The sequence below is a fragment of the Hyla sarda genome, chromosome 8, assembly GCF_029499605.1.
Source record: "Hyla sarda isolate aHylSar1 chromosome 8, aHylSar1.hap1, whole genome shotgun sequence".
Taxonomy (NCBI): domain Eukaryota; kingdom Metazoa; phylum Chordata; class Amphibia; order Anura; family Hylidae; genus Hyla; species Hyla sarda.
Window position 1 is genome coordinate 143,791,792 of NC_079196.1, and position 22,681 is coordinate 143,814,472.

A 22,681-nucleotide genomic window follows, 5' to 3' on the forward strand; every position below is an offset into this window, starting at 1 on the left:
ATACATGTAAAACATTTGTCATCATAAAATTCTTCTATTTCTGAAAGCTGTGAGTGCCGGGTTATGCTGGCGGTCCGGAGCACTGTAAGTAGATGCGCTGCGCGGTGGGTCCAGGCACCATCAACACAATCCCAGTCTAAGCATATATGAGTACCAAAAAATAGTCCCCGGGCTACCCCTTTAAGATATATGAAGAAACTAATCAGCACAGAGTTTTGAACTAAGCACTGATGTGGTCATGTTAATGTGTAACATTTATTTCAGAAAATGTAACATGTCATAGAGACTTGTTTAAAGTTGTTATTAGTGGGGGTCCAGGTACAAACACCAATCCATAGACTGAGTGGGGAGTAGTGATCAGCTGAGTTCTGTTTCTCTCTGCTGTGTACCTAAATCTATGCTCCCATCTTCAAGGGGTGCTGAGACAGCAGAGAGAAACAGCACTCAGCTGAGTACTTCACCGCACTCATTCTAGCGATCAGTGAGGGTCTTAGCACCTGGACCCCCACCATTGAAAACTTTTAAGGAGTCTTAAAGGACTAGGACAGTCACTCTTTAAAAAAAAAATATTTATGTTCTACTTTTCTAACTGATATGAATGTGGTATATAGTGATTTGACATTTACATGATTTTGTTTCTAGGTCGTTTTTGTAGATGATGTAAACATGCCTGCCAGAGAGGTTTATGGTGCTCAACCACCTGTAGAATTGCTTCGCCAGTGGTTAGATCATTGGAACTGGTATGATCTGAAAGACTGTTCCATGATCAAGTTAATCGATATACAAATTATATGTGCTATGGGACCAGCAGGTAATGTTTTTTTTTCTCATAACCTTATACAATGGGCCTCATTTACTAAGAGTGTCGGGTTTTTACTAGTGGGAAAAGTTGTTTCAGACTTGCAGGATTCCTCTCTATTTACTATTGGGAAAAGTCGGGAACATTTTCTGACCAGCTTTTTCTAGGTGGATATTTCCAGCCATTTATCCACAGGATTTTCTGTGAATTCAATAGTAAATCGGTCGGGTTGTGAAACCACACCCCTTTTTTTGGATGGCCACGGCCCCTTTGCGACAGACTACGCCCCTTTTTAGCTTTTCACAGTTCAATGTTCCGTTTGTCAGACTTTCCAGGTGCACACTGGTGCAGACTGGTGCAGACATGTCTCAGACACTCTGCGCCAAAATAACCAGACAAAAAATGGCAGTTTTAAGCTTAGTAAATGAGACCTTATATGTTGCATAGTAGATTTATTAAAGGGGTTAATGTATCTCCTTAAAGGGGTACTCCGCCCCTAGACATCTTATCCCCTGGGATCCCCGCTGCGGCACCGTGCTCTCATTACAACACAGAGCGAGTTCGCTATGTGGGTAATGATGGGCGATACGGGGGATGGAGCAGCGTGACGTCATGGCTCCGCCCCTTGTGACATCACGGCCCGTCCCCTTAATGCAAGTCTATGGGAGGGGGGGGGGGGTGACGACCACCACGCCCCCTCCCATAGACTTGTATTGAAAGGGGCGGACCGGACATCACGAGGGGCGGAGCCGTGACGTAACGATGCTCCGGCCCCTGTACTGCCCGTCATTACGTGCAGAGCGAACTCTCTGTGCTGTAATGATAGCGCAGTGCCGCAACGGGGATCCTGGGGCTCCCCAGCAGCGGGACCGCGGCGATCTGGCATCTTATCCCCTATCCTTTGGATAGGGGATAAGATGTCTAGGGGCGGAGTACCCCTTTAAGGAGACTGCCAAGCTGGCTTAGGGGGTCTTGTAGGTCAGGTTGTTGGATCCCCCAGAAAAATAGAGCTGTGCCTTCTATGCTACATATTGTATGTAGTTTCCCTGCAAGTCAACATTTAAATTACCAGCCAAAGCTTAATATCCCCCTTAAAGGAATCTGTGGATACCTATTTCACAGTTCTTGCACTTGCCATTACATTTCTATTCCCAGTGTGTCTCTGTACCCAGACCCCCACCAATGAACTTGCAAATTAGATGGCAACATTGGCATGAAATTTGTATGCTCCTCCTATGCTTGCGTGACTTTACTTCACACTAGGAAACATACTGGTAGGGGAACTTAGGATGTAGATTGTGTACTCTAGGGGGGTAGGAACTGATACATCTATACACTGGGGAATATACTGGCTCTATATATATATATATATATATATATATATATATATATATATATATATATAGATTACAGTCATGGCTGTAAATGTTTGCACCCCTGACATTTTTCTAGAGAATTTCTCACAGAAAAGGATTGCAGTAACACATGTTTTGCTATACACATGTTTATTCCCTTTGTGTGTATTGGAACTAAACCAGAAAAGGGAGGAAAAAATGGTCTGGACAAAATTATTGGCACCCTTAACTTAAGGTGTACCTCTCCTGAAACAAACTTTTTATATATTAAAGATAAAACGCCACTGAACAACTTTTCAATTGCTTTTATTTAAAAATTCTCCCTCCTTTCATGTTTTTTTTTTAACTTTAAAAATTCCTCCACTAGGGGTCTCCCTAGCAACCCTATCAGCAAGCATTTCAAACTCAGTGAGTGAGTCTGAAATCACTCTGCAGCCAGGACACATAGGACCTCAGCGCAGTTCCCCGCCTGTCAGTCAGACATGCAGGAGGGAGGGAGCACTGAGCTCGTACACAAGCAGGGAACAAACAGAGAGGAGAAGACTGTGGAGCTGTGTGCTTGGGCTGTATGTGCATTCGCTCTTCTCTTTTTCTCCATTCCTCTCCCCTTCCACATGGCTAATTATCTATGCACTGCCTATCTCGATCTCTGTCCACCGGACTTGCCGTTGCTATGACAACCTCCCCTGTACTGTGCCTTGAATTGAGCTACTGAAGAGCCTAGAATAAAAGTTATTTTTAGGGTTTTTTAAAGCAGAATAAATGCAGGGATAGACTTAGTCAGGGAAAGATTGAGAGGGGGATTAGGGAAAGTTTAGATGGTGATAGGTACTCTTTAATATTTAATTGCACACCCTTTGGAAAAAAAATACCTAAAATCAGTCTCTTCCTATAACCATCAATAAGCTTCTTACACCTCTCAGCCGGGATGTTGCAAACTGCTCCAGGTGTCTCTTATTGGAAGGGTGCCTTTTCCCAACAATAATTTTAAGATCTCTCCATAGGTGTTCAATGGGATTTAGATCTGGACTCATTGCTGGCCACTTAAGAACTCTCCAGAGCTTTGTTGCCATCCATTTCTGGGTGCTTTTTGATGTATGTTTGGGGTCCATGTCCTGCTGGAAGACCCAAGATCTCGGACGCAAATCCTGCTTTCTGACACTGGGCTGTATGGTGCAACCCGAAATCCGTTGGTAATCCTCAGATTTCATGATGCCTTGCACACAGTCAAGGCACCCAGTGCCAGAGGCAGCAAAACAACCCCAAAACATAATTGAACCTCAACCATATTTCACTGTAGGTACTGTGTTCTTTTCTTTGTAGGCCTCATTCCGTTTTCGGTAAACAGTGGAATTATGTGCTTTACCAAAAAGCTCTATCTTGGTCTCATCTGTCCACAAGACATTTTCTCAGAAGGATTTTGGCTTACTCAAGTTCATTTTGGCAAAATGTAGTCTTGCTTTTTTATGTCTCTGTGTCAGCAGTGGGGTGCTCCTGGGTCTCCTGCCATAGCATTTCATTTCATTTAAATGTCAACAGATAGTTTGCGCTGACACTGATGCTCCCTGAACCTGCAGGACAGCTTGAATATCTTTGGAACTTGTTTGGGGCTGCTTATCCACCATCCGGACTACCCTATGTTGATACCTTTCATCATTTTTTCTCTTCCATCCACACCCAGGGAGATTAACTACAGTGCCATGGGTTGCAAACTTGCGTACTGTGGACAAAGGCAAATCTAGATCTCTGGCGATGGACTTGTAACCTTGAGATTGTTGATATGTTTCCACAATTTTGGTTCTCAAGTCCTCAGACAGTTCTCTTCTACTCTTTCTGTTGTCCATGCTTAGTGTAGCACACACAGACACACAATTAAATGCATCTGCTTTCAGGTGTGATTTTTATATTGCCCACACCTGTTACTTGCCCCAGGTGAATTTAAAGGAGCATCACATGCTTAAAACAATCTTATTTTTTCACAATTTTGAAAGGGTGCCAATAATTTTGTCCAGACCATTTTTGGAGTTTGGTGTGACATCATGTCCAATTTGCTTTTTTTTCTCCCCTTTTTGGTTTAGTTCCAATACACACAAAGGGAATAAACATGTGTATAGCAAAATGTGTTACTGCAATCCTTTTCTGTGAGAAATACTTCAATTTCTTAAAAAATTTCAGGGGTGCCAACATTTACAGCCATGACATATATATATATATAGAAAAAGAGAGAGAGAGAGAGAGTGAGAGTGAGTAAATTATATGCATTGGCTTGAAATTTAGAGATAAGTATAAGTCTCATCTTTTCTCACCTCAAATTTACTAAGCTCATTGGTTTACTGCTTTAATCTACAGATATTTTCTTTTAATAAATGATCTTGTTTTTTCTTGCTGTATAGGTGGTGGACGAAATATCATAACCCCACGATTCCTCAGACATTTTAACACTATAACAATTAATGAATTTGATGACAACTCAATGTATACTATATTCTCCAGGATATTAGAATGGCATCTTTCAATAAGGTACACAGAGTTTACCAATTATTTCATAATAAAAGTAATAGGTATTTCAGATGAATGTACCTTTTAGGGTGGAGTATTTATGGAGAAACACAGCTGCAGTTTTTTATTTCAGTTTTTGTATTTTTTTCTTTTTTTTCTTAGTCAAAACCAGGATTGGATTCAAAATTAAAAGAAAATATCTTGCTGGATCCACTTATGGCTTTGGCGCCAAAATACTTCATAAAACTGCAGTAATATTTTTCCACACGTAAAGTGTGTGTAAAGCGATTTTTAAAGGGAATCTGACCACAGCATCTCCCACACTAACCTGAATTCACAAGTTATTAGAGTGGGTGATGCTGATTTAAAGGCGTACTCTGTTTTTTTTTGTTTTTGTTTTTGTTTTTTCTTTCAAAATCAACTGGTGCCAGAAAGTTAAACAGATTCATAAATCACTTTTATTTAAAAAAATATAAAGCCTTCCACTGACATAAGTTAAACAGATTTGTAAATTACTTTTATATAAAAATCTTAATCCTTCCAGTACTTATCAGCTGCTGTATGCTACACAGAAAGTTGTATAACTATTTTCTCTCTGACCACAGTGCTCTCTGCTGACACCTCTGTCTGTGTCAGGAACTGTCCAGAGCAGGAGATGTTTGCTATGCGGATTAGCTCCTTCTCTGGACAGTTCCTGACATGAACAGAGGTGTCAGCAGAGAGCACTGTGGTCAGACAGTACATTATACAACTTCCTCTGGAGCATACAGCAGCTGATAAGTATTGGAAGGATTAAGATTTTTATATAAAAGTAATTTACAAATCTCAAAAAGGTGCAGCTCACAACAAAAAGTGCGAGGTAATTAAAGCTATAACCGGTCCCCTCCGGCATCCAAGGAAAAATAGAAATCAAATTTGTAGCTTTTATCTCAAGGATCTCACCATCTAAGGTGCATAATGATATGTGTGGAAACGTTAAAAAATTGAATAGAAAACAGCATCACTAGTATAAAAATTTAATTCAATAAAATAAATAAATGAAATACACATATAAAGGCATTAATAAATACCCCACTGGGCCCTAGTGGAGTATCAATAATGAATAGAATGCTAGTTGACCGTATATGTATCTGCAGTCCGATAGTCCAGCACCTAGTTTGAAAGTCCCCTTTACGGAGCGGATGATAAAAGTGCACTTGATAGAAATATTATTAAGTCAGACTCCAGGTAGTCGGTAGATTAAATAATGAAAATATTGAAAGAACAATAATGGTTGTATTTCTCACCGCCTGCAGCCGCCTGGTTCTCACTGGCGTGGACCGATGTATTGCGGCTGTTGTAAGTTCTCCCGTATGTCCACAAGATAGTAACTAGCGGTCTCACACTGGGTTCGCAGCCCCGATGGCACACAGAGGTCAGCTGGCGGTGACAGAGCCGACACTCCGGCAGGAGTGTCAGCACACACGGGAGCGGCGTATTAAAAGTAATACATTTAAATAAAATAAAATACATTTTGACAATGTAATTAAATAAATATATAAATTAAAAGCCTATATTAATTTGTCTGCGTTACTTTAACCTTTTTAGGAACACGGTTTTTCCGTTTTTGCACATTCGTTTTTTCCTCCTCACCTTTTAAAATTCATAACCCTTTCAGTTTTGCACCTAAAAATCCATATGATGGCTTAATTTTTGCGCCACCAATTCTACTTTGCAGTGACATCAGTAATTTTACCCAAAAATCTACGGCGAAACGGAAAAAAAATCATTGTGCGACGAAATTGAAGACAAAATGCCATTTTGTAAATTAAAATGATACCCTACTTATATAGGTTTGATTTTGGCGTACTTCTGGAAAAAATCATAACTGCAGAAAAATGTATCCGTTTAAAATTGTCATCTTCTGACCCCTATAACTTTCTTTTTTTTGCGTATGGGGCAGTATGAGGGCTCATTTTTTGCGCCGTGATCTGAAGTTTTTATCGGTACCATTTTTGTATTGATCGGACTTTTTGATCGCTTTTTATTCATTTTTTTTCATGACATAAAAAGTGACCAAAAATACACTTTTTACATTTTTTTTATAGTTCAGACATTTACGCATGCGGCGATACCACATATGTTTATATTTATTTTTATTTACATGTTTTTTTTTTTAAATGGGAAAAGGGGGGTGATTTGGACTTTTATTAGGGAAAGGGTTAAATGACATATTCACCTTTTTTTTTTACACTTTTTTTTTGCAATGTTATAGCCCCCATAGCGGGCTATAACATTGCATACACTGATTGCCAGCACTGTTCACTGCAAAGCCATAGCTTTGCATTGATCAGTGTTATCAGAGGTCGATTGCTCAAGCCTGAATCTCCAGCTTGGAGCAATCAATCGCCGATCAGACGCGTCGGAGGAAGGTGAGTGACCCTCCGCTCGCGTCATAGCTGATCGGGACACCTCATTTTCACTGCGTTTAGTCCCGATCAGCCCCGCTGAGCAGCCGGGAAGGTTCTACTTTCGTTATCGATGCAGCGTTCAACTTTGAACGCCGCGTCTAAAGGGTTAATTATTTTAGTCCCGGATCCCAGCTTCAGTTACATGCCGGGACCGACCCGATATGATACGCGGTCACCGCGTGACTGCGTGTTATATTGCGGGTCGTTAAGGGGTTAAAATGCACAGAAAATGACTAAATCATTTTTTTTTTTCATTTTCCTTTCAAAAAGAGTTAATTATAATTAAGCAAGAAAATATATGTACCCCAAAAAGGTGGCATTAAAAAGTACAACTTGCCCCACAAAAAGCAAGCCTCCAAATGGCTTTGTCAATGGAAAAATAAGAAAGTTAAGGCACTTGGAAAGCAGCAATGGAAACAATGAAAAATAGCTTGGGCATTAAAGGGATTATCCAGAAATAGAAATACAGAGCTAATTTCTTCAAATAACAGCACATATGTCCTCACATTGTGTTATTACGATTTTGCTCCATTCCCCTCAGTAGAACTGAGCTGCAATACCACGCACAACCTGAGCAACAACAGATTGCTGCTGTTTTTGAAATTAGCTGTTTTCTATTCATGGATAACCCCTTCAAGGCCCAGAAGGCACGCCAGGGGAAGGAGTGAAAACTGCATCAAACTTCATTATGTAACATAACAGTATAACATGGTAAGATTCAATATTACAGGTACTGGAGCCGGATGTTGCATACTGACAACCTTCTGTCAGTATTCCCTCTTTGTCTTTGTAGCTAGTGTCCAGGGCACTTTAAGACCTGGACAGTGTTTACTCTAAACTGAGATATCCAAAATAGAACAAAATAAATATTGCTGTGTGGCACCAAATAAATAACCATAATTATGTAGTCTATTTAACCCCTAAATGACGCAAGACGTAAATGTACGTCCTGGTGAGTACATTTATCGGAGCGATGCTCGGGTCATGCGCGGCATGTCCCGGCTGCTGATAGCAGCCAGGGACCTGCCGGTAATGGCCGACATCCGCGATCGCGCGTATGTCTGCCATTAACCCCTCAGATGCCATGATCAATACAGATTACAGCATCTGCAGCACTGCCGTCACTAAAATCCGATCATCCGATCTGTCGTCACTAAAATCCGATCATCCGAGCGCTGCCACGGCGATCCGATCATCCAGAACGGCAGACGGATGTCCCCTCACCTGCCTCTTTTGCCTTCTACGGGTCTTCTGCTCTGTTCTGAGATCGAGCAGACCAGAGCAGAAGATGACCGATAACACTGATCAGTGCTATGCTCTATGCATATCACTGAACAGTATTAGCAATCAAATGATTGCTATAAATAGTCCCCTATGGGGACTATTAAAGTGTAATATAAGTGTGCGTTCCCACAGGGCGTATACGCAGCGTATTTGACGCTGCGCAAAATTTATGGCAGCAGCGGGAAATACGCTGCGTATCCCTTGCTCACTATACACACAGGGCTTTCCGGCGGCAGCCCTATGTGTAGTGAGTTTTGGAGGCAGAGCCGCGCATCACAGACACACCGGCACACGGCTCCGCCTCTAAAACTCACTACACGCATAGGGCTGCCGCCGGAAAGCCCTGTGTGTATAGTGAGCAAGGGATACGCAGCGTATTTCCCGCTGCTGCCATAAATTTTGCGCAGCGTCAAATACGCTGCGTATACGCCCTGTGGGAATGCACCCTAAAAAGTAAAAAATCCCCTCCCCAATAAAAATGTAAAATGTCCCATTTTCCCCATTTCACGCCCAAAAAGTGTAAAAAATAAATAAAAAAGTACTATTAAAATATAATGTTAATGATACCAGACGGTGAACGGCGTGAACATTAAAAAAAAGTTCCAAAATTGCTGCCTTTTTATAACTTTCTATTCCCCAAAAAATTATAAAAAAATGTATTAAAAGTTTTATATATGCAAATATGGTATCAATAAAAAGTACAGATCACGGCGCAAAAAATAGCCCTCATACCGCCGCTTATACGGAAAGAGGAAAAAGTTTTAATCGTATTGACCCAGAGAATAAAGTACACATGTCATTTTTACCATAAATTGTTTGGTTACATCCCAGTTGTCTAGGAAAGATAACGGGGTTATTGTCTGAAACCTTAAGCATTAAAGAGGTTAATGCTTGTATCCCTGGTGGTTTTGGGCAGAGAAAACATTAATGAAATCATCCTTGGTGGTCTGTGGCAGGGTCAGTTTAAAGCCACCATTAGGCAGTGATGTGGTTATTGTTTGCATCCCTGATAGTCTAGGGTTAATGTGAGTATCCTTTGTGATCTAGAACAGAAAAATACCAATACCAGTATTCCTGGTGGTCTGGGACAGAGAAAGGGCTAATGTCAAAATTAAGACAGATAAGAGATTAATGTCAGTGTCCCTATTAGACTGTGGTTGAGAAGGAAATAATCTTAAAATCTCTGGTGGTGTCTTCCATCACTAGCATGTGATTGATGTGGGTGGGGTTATCCCAGATTCAATATACAGAGCTGATTTCCTCCAAAAACAGCACGCACCTGTCCTCAGGTTGTGTGCTATGGTTGCTCAGTTTGATTTAATAAATGCTTATGGACAGACAGGCTCACACCACTGGCATGTTCGTACAATACAATCAGTGACAGCTGTTTCACTCTATGGGTTTCTTCAGTCTGAAGAATGTTGTGCACTTTAATAAAGAAGATTTTTTGCACATGAATACGGATGAGTGCCATATACGGTACTTTTTCTTTATTTGTGGACTATACCTTTACTATTTCTTTGGATATAGAGCGCCCTGTACCTGTGTGAATTGGAGCATTATTCATGACGTTCTTCAGGCTCATTGGAGAGCATTACCCCCTAGTTGCTTGTGGTCTGTACTGCTTTGCCAGCATTCTACCTTGTGTTAGAAAATAACCTATTGTTTAAATAAGGTTTTTATGTAGATCATATTATTAAATTTTATTTTTTATAATTTTCCATTTAGCAATCTATATTTTATAATAAGCCTAATATCTTGCAGTTTGAATTCTGGCCACTAGGTCTAAAACTAAGTTAAGACTTCCCGTTCTGTGCAGATAATTTCCAGTAATTCCTTTCTTCTGAAGTGTACAATGAAAAGTAACATCGGTAGAGAGATAACACTGAATCCACTACCATTCACAGCAGAGATCAGCATCCCCCCTCCCTGTAGAATGACATCAGAAAACATCTTCAATTCATCTAAATAGTAGAGTACCTGTCTATTGCTGTTTATGATCCATGTATCCTGCTGTAAATCATATCACTAAATGCTGTTAAAAGAACTCAGGCAAGATGGCTGCTTTTATAATAATATTCACTAACATAAATAAAAAATAAACTAAAATAAGAACATAGAAACATATTAGAAAAAGAACATGTTCAGTATGGGTGCAATCAGGAAAAAAATCTTGGTGATAACTTCCCTTTGAATCATCTTGAAACAATGCTTGTCTACATTTGGTTACCAAAAACTAGTTCAGGGCCTCTTTAGAACAAGCAGTGTGGGTGTCTAATGGTACAATGCTCCCATGTTAGGCATGTATTAAGACTATTTTTCCTCATAAGCTCCTCATACTTTGTCATTTCTCCTCCTTACTCCCCTTCCTCTATCCTCAGTTTCTTGTGTGTTTGATTTTGTGGACCTATTCACATGTAGTTCCTGTCATAAATGGAGCATAAAAACCTGTCTGTAGTGTTATAAAGTAAGGATTTGCTACTATTCACATACACTATGTCGTGCGGTAATAACTCAATTATGAATTATGATCATAAAAATTATTAATTATGAAAAATTAAAAATTATAAAAAATCTCAAGATTATGACCTGGTGAATTGTAGACAAAGCTAATCAACACAATTCACATCTGAGTCCGACTATTTCCTCAGATATTAACAAGTTATTTTTATGACTGGATGACAGTAACTGTCATCCCGTCATAAAAAGAGCTTGTTAATATCTGAGGAAATAGTCGGACTCAGATGTGAATTGTGTTGATTAGCTTTGTCTACAATTCACCAGGTCATAATTTTGAGATTTTTAATAATTTTCATAATTTTTTATTTTTTATAATAATTTTTATGACCATAATTCATAATTGAGTTATTACCGCATGCCATAGTGTATGTGAATAGTAGCAAATCCTACTATTCACATACACTATGTTGTGCGGTAATAACTCAATTATGAATTATGGTCATAAAAATGATTAATTATTAAAAATTATGAAGATTATTAAAAATCTAAAAATTATGACCTGGTGAATTGTAGACAAAGCTAATCAACACAATTCACATCTGAGTCTGACTACCCTGTTTCCCCAAAAATAAACCCTACCCCGAAAGTAAGCCCTAGCAGGATTATCAGGGTGGGCTGCAAAATAAGCCCTACCCCAAAAATAAGACCAGGGGTAATCAACTGGCAGACCACGGTCCAGATCTGGATCGTGGCCACCAGTAATTCCCGCAGACCAGACGCCCCACCCCTCCTCACCTCCCCTCACCTCCTTTAGCTGGTCGCGGCAAGTTACCGTAGTTGAGCCGGAGCAGGGACGATGTCACTTTAAAACGTCCGCGCGTATGCACGGCCGACGTCACGCCCTGCCCCCGGCTGCTAAGCAACAGGCAACAGAAGGAGATCCCGTACAGAACAAGTACAGTATAAGTTGCGGACGCTACGGTACGGACGAAGGTGGGGAAGTGCTGGTCTCCGCTGGGGATGAAATGTGTAATGTACCGTAGTTTATTATGGCAGAGGGGTGGGGGGCACTGTAGGAGTGTGGAGGACGACGGGGGAAGGGGAGGATGGGGGGCTGTAGCAGTGTGGAGGATGGGGGGCTGCAGGAGTGTGGAGGATGGGGGGCTGTAGCAGTGTGGAAGATGGGGGGGGGGTGCGGCATCCTCCACACTGCTACAGCCCCCCCATCCTCCACACTCCTGCAGCCCCCCATAAATAAATATGCCCTACCCTGAAAATAAGCCCTAGTGTGTTTTTTGGGACTAAAATTAATATAAGACCCGGTCTTATTTCGGAGAAACACGGTATTTCCTCAGATATTAACAAGTTCTTTTTATGACGGGATGACAGTAACGCTTAAGGAAGTAGTTTTGCAATATACAATAATACACAGGTATTATAAAGTATGCAGATTTATTGGTTATTAGATTATAAACAAAAATGAGTAATAAACACAATGATATATGAAATTGAATATCAATTAGATATTAGTAAACAGTACAAGATTGTTAATTGACTACATTTAATAGAACAATACATGTGAGTAGTAAGTACTTTGTTACAATAAAACAAAAACTACTAGGTTAGAATATCGTATAGGAAAAAGGTTACATATCACTCTATTCAGAGGAACCTCATGATATTAAGGTGGGTAATATCTAATCATTGGGCATCAATATGGAATGCTAAATTCACTCCCCGCCCCCCTCTAACCACTACAAATCACATGACTCCAAGAATGGGGAAATCATCTAAGGATATAAATATGGAAGAATTATGATATACTTCCCCCCCCATTCTGGACTATTTTCTATACATTATCTTGGTAAGACATTAAGACAATTAGCAGAGATATATGATCTTGCTCTATATTTTAAGAGAAAAAACTTGAAACAAGTTTCCTGTGTGGGAAATATAGTTATAACACTTAGCTTGGCGAGTAGGAATTCTAGCAATATGTATAAGAAATTATTTAATGCTTTGATAGATTATGAGTCTTGATTTTTCTGCAGGTAAAATGAAGTCTCACAATATCCTAAAACTATGATCTCAATATCGAGATAATTAATTATTTTATTTTATTAATTTAGTTGCCAATCTAAATGATATAATTCCATCCACATTATCCCAATTAGTCTTAATTAAATGGAATACAATTGTTGTGTCTCTTACCAAAACGTTGTATGAACCTTACTTCTGCTCTGAGGAACACTGAACGGTCCATCTCATCGTCAGGGACAGCCATTGGGTCGGTACTGTGTAATCAGTCCGGCATCTGGGATCTCACATGGCTTCCATGGCATCCATCTTGTGGACCTCTTCCCTTTGTCTTTGTGTTCTCAGTTAGAGCAGTTCAGACTTCAGTATTCAGTATTAGCTCTGTATTCAGTATTCAGCTATCAGCTCCAGAGACAGTCTAGTTCCCTAACATCTGGTTTACCAGGCTTTTTAATTAGTTAGACACACCCTCCTAAATTGGAATTCCCTAATGAATGTAGGTTGGGCGTGTACATATGGTAATGACTATGACATCACTATACTACCCAGAATGCATTGAGCATATCACCCATAATGCCTTTCCTGTGTTATAATGTCACCTACCCATACACTAGGAGTTGCTATTGCATAAGCAATTAGCATCATTACCATTAAGGGTTAACTGTCAATAATTGGTCTTAAACCACATTCCACACTTTTAAATGTGGAGCCATATAATTAACAAACAGGGATTACTTTTTGACACCTATAAGTAAGCAACCCTGGATTCCCATAGACAGAGAGTTTCCAATTAGACATCCTGAATTTATTGGACAGATAAGAAATACAATGGTTGATTTTCTAACGCAGATGTTTGAATGTTTTAGAGTATCTCCCATTAAGCCTTGACATTTTTTTAGTTTATTGATACTCCACCTCACTCCATTTCTTAGAGTTTAGTTTTTTTTGCCTATATTCCTAGTTATTATAGGTCTACACTGTCACCTCTAATGATCGTTCACTGGGGTAATCCTTGCTGAATAAGGGTACCAGGAATGATGGGAACCTGCAGGATCTGTCATATGGATTCTAATGAATACTGCCCGGACTATAAGTGTATGCCCCCAACCTTGGGCATTAGTAAGATACATGGCCTGTCAGTATTAAAGGGCACAAAAGGCCCTGAGAAGCATGTTCAGAGCTTTGTATGCTGGGTACCAGTTGGACTATACAGAACATGAGAGCCATCCATATAATGTTTCCCCCCATCATCCCCTACATTCAGTTGCAGGATCTTGAGATGGCATACATCTCACATAATTCTGGTGCCAAAGCCTCATGCATGTCCCTCAGTGTAACAGCATGCCTCATGTATGCAAATCATGCCCCTCAACGTATGCTGTACTATAATAAAGTATCCCACCCTCTAATACCCTAAATTGTCAGACAGGCAGAAAAACCCAAATATCTTGGCAGTGCAGAGGGGCGGGGTTGGGGGTCATGTATCAAACTATAAATGCCACTAGACTCATGGCACCCTAAGCTGTTGCAAGATATTGAAAACGTAATGTTTTGGGGGAGGCAACAAGTCATCTTTAAACAAAATATGTATTAAATTAGAAAATCCTTGGTTTACGGCAGTGTGTTGGTTATTCCCTTAATTACTCACGTCTCCAGTGTTGTACAAGTTGTACCAAGATCCTAAACACTGACTATTCAGCTTTTTGTTTTTCTCCATGCACTAATACATACAAAACAGTATAGGAAGCGGATAACGATGGCTGTGCCACTGTAAGTGTTGAACTTTTTGCCCACTCTCTGGAGTCTAGGAAGTCTGCAGGAGCAGTCTTTCCCCAAAACAGGAAATTTTTAAGCGGCACAACTTAAAGGGAACGTTACTGTATGTACAGTATAATGTTTCTAGTTTCTGTTCATAGTAGCACACCTGCATAAATAATTCTACTTAAATAAGTCTACTTTGCCAATAACAGTGTTTCCATGTTTTATTTTCAAATATTCTTAGCATTCAAATAATTGAGGCATCATAAGTTAAGTACATTTTCTTTATATAGGTGTTGAATATTTTTAAATATGAGTGTTTTTTCAATCAGTGTAATCAGTCGCATCATTACTTTTAATGGCCTGCTGGTAATATTTCAAAATTGATTTAATAAATGTAAATGTCAAGTGGAATGTTTACATATTCTAATAGTTGCTATAATTGGGCATTAGATATCCAGATGATGAACAACCTTGTTTTTCCTTACAGATTACAAATAGCTTAAGTAAACTTGAGTTACAGTACAAATTATTAAAGGGGTATTTCTAATAATGTTGTGGTGTACTTCACGGATATGTAACTTACTGATTAGTAGGGGTATAACCTCCAAGACCAATTTCAATTCTTACAATGTACAGTTCTCCATGCCATTTAAAGGGGTACTCCAGTGAAAACTTTTTTTTTAGCCCCTTAAGGACGCAGCCCTTTTTCACCTTAAGGACTGAGCCCTTTTTCGCAATTCTGACCACCGTCACTTTACGAATTAATAACGCGGAAACGCTTTTACCGAATATTCTGATTCTGAGATTGTTTTTTCGTGACATATTCTACTTTATTTTGGTGGTAAATTTTCTGCGTTTCTTGCATCCTTTTTTGGTGAAAAATCCCCAAATTTCATGAAAATGTAGAAAATTTTGCATTTTTCTAACTTTGAAGCTCTCTACTTGTAAGGAAAATGGATATTCCGAATACATTTTATTTTTCTTCACAAATACAATATGTCCACTTTATGTTGGCATCATAAAATGGACATATTTTTGCTTTTTGAAAAAATTAGAGGGCTTCAAAGTAGAGAAGCAATTTTCTAAAATTTCATGAAAATTGCTAGATCTGAAGGGACAGATGTTACAGAACTACAACTCCCAGCATGCCTGGGCAGTCGAGGCATGCTGAGAGTTGTAGTTTGGCAACATCTGGAGGGCTACCGTTTGGGCACCACTGTAACAGTGGTCTCCAAACTGTGACCCCCCCAGATGTTGCAAAACTACAACTCCCAGCATGCCCAGACAGCCTTTGGCTGTCTGGGCATGCTGGGAGTTGCAGTTTGGCCTTCCTAGTGGTTGCCACAGTGAAGATCGTTTTACTTTCACTTTCAATTCCCCCCCACCGTCGATTCCCTACCTGATCCAGTAGGCTCCACCGAAGATCCCAGGTCCCCAGGCATCTTCTCCTGCAGGTACGGCCTCCATCTTCTTCCCATATCCCCTCGACATCCAGGGGCGGGCAGAACGGGGGTTGCCATGGCAACCCCCGTCCTGCGCTGCCATTGGTCAGAACTCCATTCTGACTAATGGCAGGGGATAGGAGGAGATCGCAGCTCTGCGACCTCACTCCTATCCCTTAGGCTGATCGGGGCTGTTGCTGACAACTCTGATCAGCCCTATTTTCCAGGTGATCGGGTCACCAGAGACCCGATCAGCCCGGAATTGGAGAAAATCGCATGTCTGAATTGACATGCGATTTTCTCCAATCTCCGACATGGAGGGGGGGGGTCTCAGGACCCCCCTGGGCGATGTGCCGGGGTGCCTGCTGAATGATTTCAGCAGGCATCCGGCTCCGTTCCCCAACCGGCTAGCGGATTTCCCACGGGCGTATGGATACGCCTTGTGTCCTTAAGGACTCGGAATGCAGGGCGTATCCATATGCCCTGTGTCCTGAAAGGTTAAATCAACTGGTGCCAGAAAGTTAAACAGATTTGTAAATTACAATAGTAATATATTAACCACACCTCAAGGATGATACACCATGAACAAAAATTATAGACAGTTAGATTGATAGAAATGCAAAACAATTTATTATACAATGTTTGTCACAATATAAAATAAAAAAAAAATGTATTTGATAAAACATAAATAAAAATAAGACTGATAAAGCAATAGTGTATATAATGTTTTACCATTGGTCCCTAATGGTATATGGAATTGAATATAGCACTGCTGTTTAGGAGGTTGTTAGGTTATCGGCCGATTGTCCGGCATAAACTGTTAGTCCAGCAAATATGTGGCTATAGTGTGAAACAGTCTTTGGTTGACAGACTAGGTTGTTCAGATTAATAGGAATTAATGTTCATATTCTTTGCCTACTGAAGAAGGGGTCTATTTAAGTGCCCTGAAACACGTCTAGGTCTAGATACAGTCTAAATAGAGCATTAGAAATATGCACTTCTCCTCCAGAAGCCGGCACATTGATTGAAACAAACCGTTTATCCTTCTATCACATCAGCTGGGAGTCTCACCCTCCTGCCGCACAGACTTGCTTCAAACGCTGTTGTATGTACAACTATCCCCTTCTGGCTTAAGTAGAGGTCCGATACCAACACAGCCACACACCGCCGCTACGGACCTCCGACGTGGGAGTCTCTTGCCAGAACCCCCGCCGCTAGACGGATTCTAACCATCGCCTACAACACAGCAATTTTACCATCATTGGCCCGTCGCAGTACGGAGACCAGCGGACAGGGTGAGAGACAACCAATTCCTATTAATCTGAACAACCTAGTCTGTCAACCAAAGACTGTTTCACACTATAGCCACATATTTGCCGGACTAACAGTTTATGCCGGACAATCGGCCGATAACCTAACAACCGCCTAAACAGCAGTGCTATATTCAATTTCATATACCATTAGGGCCCAATGGTAAAACATTATATACACTATTGCTTTATCAGTCTTATTTTTATTTATGTTTTATCAAATACATTTTTTATTGATTTTATATTGTGACAAACATTGTATAATAAATTTTTTGCATTTCTATCAATCTAACTGTCTATAATTTTTGTTCATTGTGAATCATCCTTGAGGTGTGGTTAATATATTACTATTGAGATTTTTCACTATTGTCGATCAGTGGGGACTGATCATTTTAAGTACATATACCTCGGACGTTGGTTGTGAGCTGCACACGTTAGTTTTCTTTCCAAGATTTGTAAATGACTTCTATTAAAAAATCTTAATTCTTTCTGTACTTATTAGCTGCTGAATACTACAGTGGGAATTATTTTCCATTTGACACACAGAGCTGTCTGCTGACATCATGAGCACAATGCTCTCTGCTGACATCTCTGTCCATTTTAGGAACTGTCCGGAACAGCATATGTTTGCTATGGGGATTTCCTTTTACTCTGGACAGTTCCTAAAATGGACAGAGATGTCAGCAGAGAGTACTGTGCTCATGATGTCAGCAGACAGCTCTGTGTTTCAAACGGAAAATAATTTCCACTGTAGTATTCAGCAGCTAATAAGTACAGAAAGAATGAATATTTTTTTAATAGAAGTAATTTACCAATCTGTTTAACTTTCTGTCACCAGTTGATTTAAAAAAAAAAAAAGTTTTTCACCGGAGTACCCCTTTAATGTGCAGGGGTCTCTAAATACCGTAGCTCAATTGAAATGGCATCCTGTTAGCATATATATCCACCAGTAACCCATTTTACAGCCAAATATTATGTTCCCTACCTTATTTTAATGTCCTGGCTGTATGCTGGCAAAGTTGAAAAACTATGTTTTTATTCTGTTTTGTCAAGTGATGTCAGTGCAGCCGGACATCACAGATTGCTGAGAGACACTGTGCACCCGTGCCTGGGCTGACACTCATGCATAATACATGCCTCAGTAGGTGTGGTTAGAGACCAAAAAGGCATGGGGACTATTTCAAAGCGCAACATCACCTCTGGGACTCATTGCTCATGATTTTCATACAGTGGGAAATATAAAATGTATTTCCTCAACTTTGCTAGCATCATAGTAACATAGTTTGTAAGGTTAAAAAAAAGATAACAGTCCATCAAGTTCAACCTAAAACCCTACTGTGTTGATTCAGAGGAAGGCAAAAAAAAAAAAAAAAACACGAGGCTGATGCCAATTGCCCCATGACAGAGGAAAAATTCCTTCCCAACTCTAATATTAATTCAGAATAAATCTATGGATCAACGTTCTATCCACATATAGCTAGTATCCATATCCTGTAATATTATATTTTTCCTTAATAAATATCTAAAAAATTTCCCCTTAAACTTGTTTATTGAGTCAGACATCACAACATCATGTGGCAGAGAACTCCATAGTCTCATTGCTCTTACAGTAAATAATCTCTGTGTCTGTGATGTTGGCAAAAGCTTCTTTCCTCTAGACGTAGAGGATGCCCCCTCGTCATGGTTACCAGCCTAGATATAAAAAAAAATCACTAGAAAGATCTCTGTACTGTCCATTGATATGTTTGTACATTGTTATCAAATCGCCCCTAAAACGTCTTTTCTTCAAACTAAATAATCCCAAGCTTGATAACCTGTCTTGGTCCTGTAATCCTCCCATACCATTAATTATCTTTGTCACTGTCCTCTACCAACTCTCCAGGTCAGCCATATCCAGGTGCCCAAAATTGAACCCAATACTCCTAGTGTAACATGGCTCATGATTTATACAGAGGCAAAACTATGTTTCTGTCACAAGCCTCTTTGTCTCTATTAATACATCTCATGACTTTATTAGCCTTGGCAGAAGCTGCCTGGCACTAATAACTAAAGTTCATTTACTGTCCACCAGTACCCAAAGTATTTTCAGTAATATATATATTTTTTAAACTGACATTATTACAGTGTATATGCATAAACAATTGTATCACAATATAGGGTAGTAATGATGGAAATTGTATAATCCTGACTGACACGTTAAAAAATTAAGGAAAGCATATACATGGTAACACTAACATTATGAACCATTGCACATAAATAACCAACCACTATATGTGGGGACACATACAACAATACACACAATAGACAAGACAAGACAAACAAACATCACTCACTCGGAACACACACAAAAAAAAAAGGGGCGGGGAGAGGAATAAGGGGGAAGGGGGAGGAGAAGAGGAGAAAAAGTGCATGAGTGGGTAGAGATCCAACGTTGGCTGCAGGAGAAAAACTCACACAATGAGGGAGACAATAGAGAATGGCATTGCGGGCTAGTCTATGGGGAGGGGCTCAGCTGGTCTCTCAGGGCCAGAAATCTAGATATTGTGAAATTGTCTGCGAAGAAGCACACCAGAAGCAGACCATATTTTTGGAATTTGGAAGGGTTCCTACAATGCTTATAAACAAGGTATTCGTATTTCACGGTGGTATTGACCAGGCTATGGACTTGCAAGCTAAGAACAATACCTCCCAGAGCAGAGGAAAATAATTTCTTATGGCGACCACTGGTCCTCCTCAAAGAGACCCAGTAGGCAGGGCCTTATGTCTGGTAACAAGGGACGCTGTAACAAGGTGCCCAGAAATCGCATAATGTCACTCCAGAAAGTATTTATGGGTGGACATAGCCATATCATGTGCATGTAGTCCACCCCACCAACTCCAAATCTAGGACAATTAGTGTTAGGCCGTCTGCCCATTTTAACTAAGCGTGTCAGTGTGAGTTATGACTGGTTATGACTTTAATATAAATCAATTGGTTTACAATAACACATTATAACATACAACAGCCCCCTCCCAAAGACCATGCCATCAATCAATGTTATAATGCTAGCCTTATTTGTAAAGCTAACCATATTTAGCCTAAAATTAGTCATTTTTAGCCCTAATATGTGATTACCAGAAACTATTTATAGTCACTGTTATTTTACACACCTTCCCTCCATTTGATAGCTTATTCAATTCCTAATATTTTTGAAAATTAGTGCATCAGTAACCTCTTCTCACCATCATGCCATCTAAAGTAGTTTACTATGTAAATTATCAACAAAGCACAGTGCCAGCCTGTTTAGTGCACTTTCACTGTCACTACATCATGGCATAAGAAAGAATAGTATGTCTGTGCTGTGATTGGCCAGAGAAGTCAAGAAATTGAAGTAACAGTAACTGTGTGTACTACTGGCAAATAGCCCAGGTCTGGTCTTACCCCCTGAAAAGAAGATGATTACATCTTACCACTGTAATCTAACAAAACCATGCAAGTTTCTAAAATCTTTTCAAACGACAGATACGCTTTAGCAAAAATGTAAAAAAATCATATTTTAGACAATTTTTTTCAAAATGAAATTACTAAAAATTTTACAAAAAGCTAAAATTATAGAAATTTTAAAAATCCTGATCCTGAAGAATAAATATAATCTGAACCTAAACTGGTTAAATAAGCAAAAGTGTGGTCTCTGACTTAAGGCCTCTTTTCACGGGCCGACTATCAGACAAATAAGTGTTCTTACAAACACTCATTCCTGATAATGGGCCTGTGGACAAGAACCAGTAATCAGCTGACAAACAAGAAAATGCTTGTTTGTCGGCAGCTCACATCTTTTGTGCGGCCGACAAAACTATCATTACAATGTTTAAACAGAGCATGTGAGGCTGCCAATGATGAATTTAAAGGGCTGCACAATTAATTGAACTGTTCTAAAAGGGCCTTGATGCAGAGTACTTTATCAGCGACTCATACCTCCCAAGCCCACCTTGCTTGGTCATACAGTTCCTGCTTTTCCACAATCTTAACTCCTGGCCTGAATGATAGGAGAGGTGGCATCGAAGAGGCGGACCTGAGCTGAGGGGGTCATGTACAGGCCAGAGACAGCAGAGAGGAATGGACCGGTGATACTGTTAAGGATGGGTTAATGTGCGGCCTTAATCTGTGAGTGACTACCACTTTACTATTTTGCCGAGTGTCGACGTAAGAAAATTCACACCAGGCCAGGTTGGTATGAGTTCCCTCCTCGGTTCGGACTCCAGGGAGTTCTCCTTTATTACAGGAAGTAAATTTGGTTTTTACATTCGAAAAAAGGAGGGTTAGTTATGACATCACAATTAGCATGTTGCATTTTGATTGGTTGTTCGATTATTGTGTCCGTATATGTTAGCATATCTAGTGTCCATTAATTTCTTGGCAGAAGTTCTCTGTTCGTCAGATATTCAGTCTTTCTACTCCCGCATGGAGTCATCTCAAGGCCTATATTCGGAGTCACAAACAGATAGCATTCTGATGTATATGGGTTAAAGGGTAGGTAACAGATATATTTTTCCAGCAGCAATGGCATATTAGTATTAGTATATTGATCAGTCATTAGAAACATAGGGGTCATCCCTATCAATACCATAATCTTCCAAAGCGAGTCTTAGTTTTATTTTGAACATTAATGAGGTGGATGTTCCTCCTCATGCTGTCCTCGGCCTGCCTGTGCTGCTCGAATCCCACCTAGTCTTTGTGAATCAGACTTGGCAAAACATCCGCCATTCTATTTGCCAGTATTTTAGTATATATATATATATATATATATATATATCGAATTTAAAAGACAAATAGCTTGCGCAATCCGCCGGATTCTTTTCTGGTTTTGGGATGCCAGTTACAAAAGAACTTAACATACATGTGGGGATTGGGGAGCCAGATAGAAATTGATTAAAAAGGCCAGGAAGTGTGAAGATAGTATATCAAAATAAGTTTTGTAGTAGAGATAAGGTAGTCCGTCAGGGCCAGGTGATTTAGCGTTCGGGAGGTTTTTAATTTTGTAGTACTTCCAGGGATATTTGAAAGTTCAATACACTTAGATCAGAGCGGGTAATCTCATGTAGTCCACAGGCATCCAGATATTCACGTATTTTTGTAATTCGATTTGTGTAGCCTGAAGCGGACACAGAAGGCAGACTATATAACTGTGAATAGAAGTCATGGAACAACTTGGCTATGTATTTCGGGTCATAAATCATATGGTCGTTGTTATCTCTAACTCTGTTTGAGAAACTTGAGAACTAAGTTGGGCCGCTAGCAATGTGT

The 22,681-nt window shown here is 39.9% G+C and overlaps 1 protein-coding gene across 1 annotated transcript in view; it reads left to right on the forward strand.

The window, feature by feature from the left end:
* DNAH7 (dynein axonemal heavy chain 7) overlaps positions 1–22,681 on the forward strand; it is a 531,149-nt gene that overhangs the window by 212,016 nt on the left and 296,452 nt on the right. The window contains exons 37-38 of the mRNA XM_056535765.1: positions 643–811; positions 4,548–4,674. Of these exons, the coding sequence (XP_056391740.1) occupies positions 643–811; positions 4,548–4,674 (296 nt within the window). The remainder of the gene's footprint in view (positions 1–642; positions 812–4,547; positions 4,675–22,681) is intronic.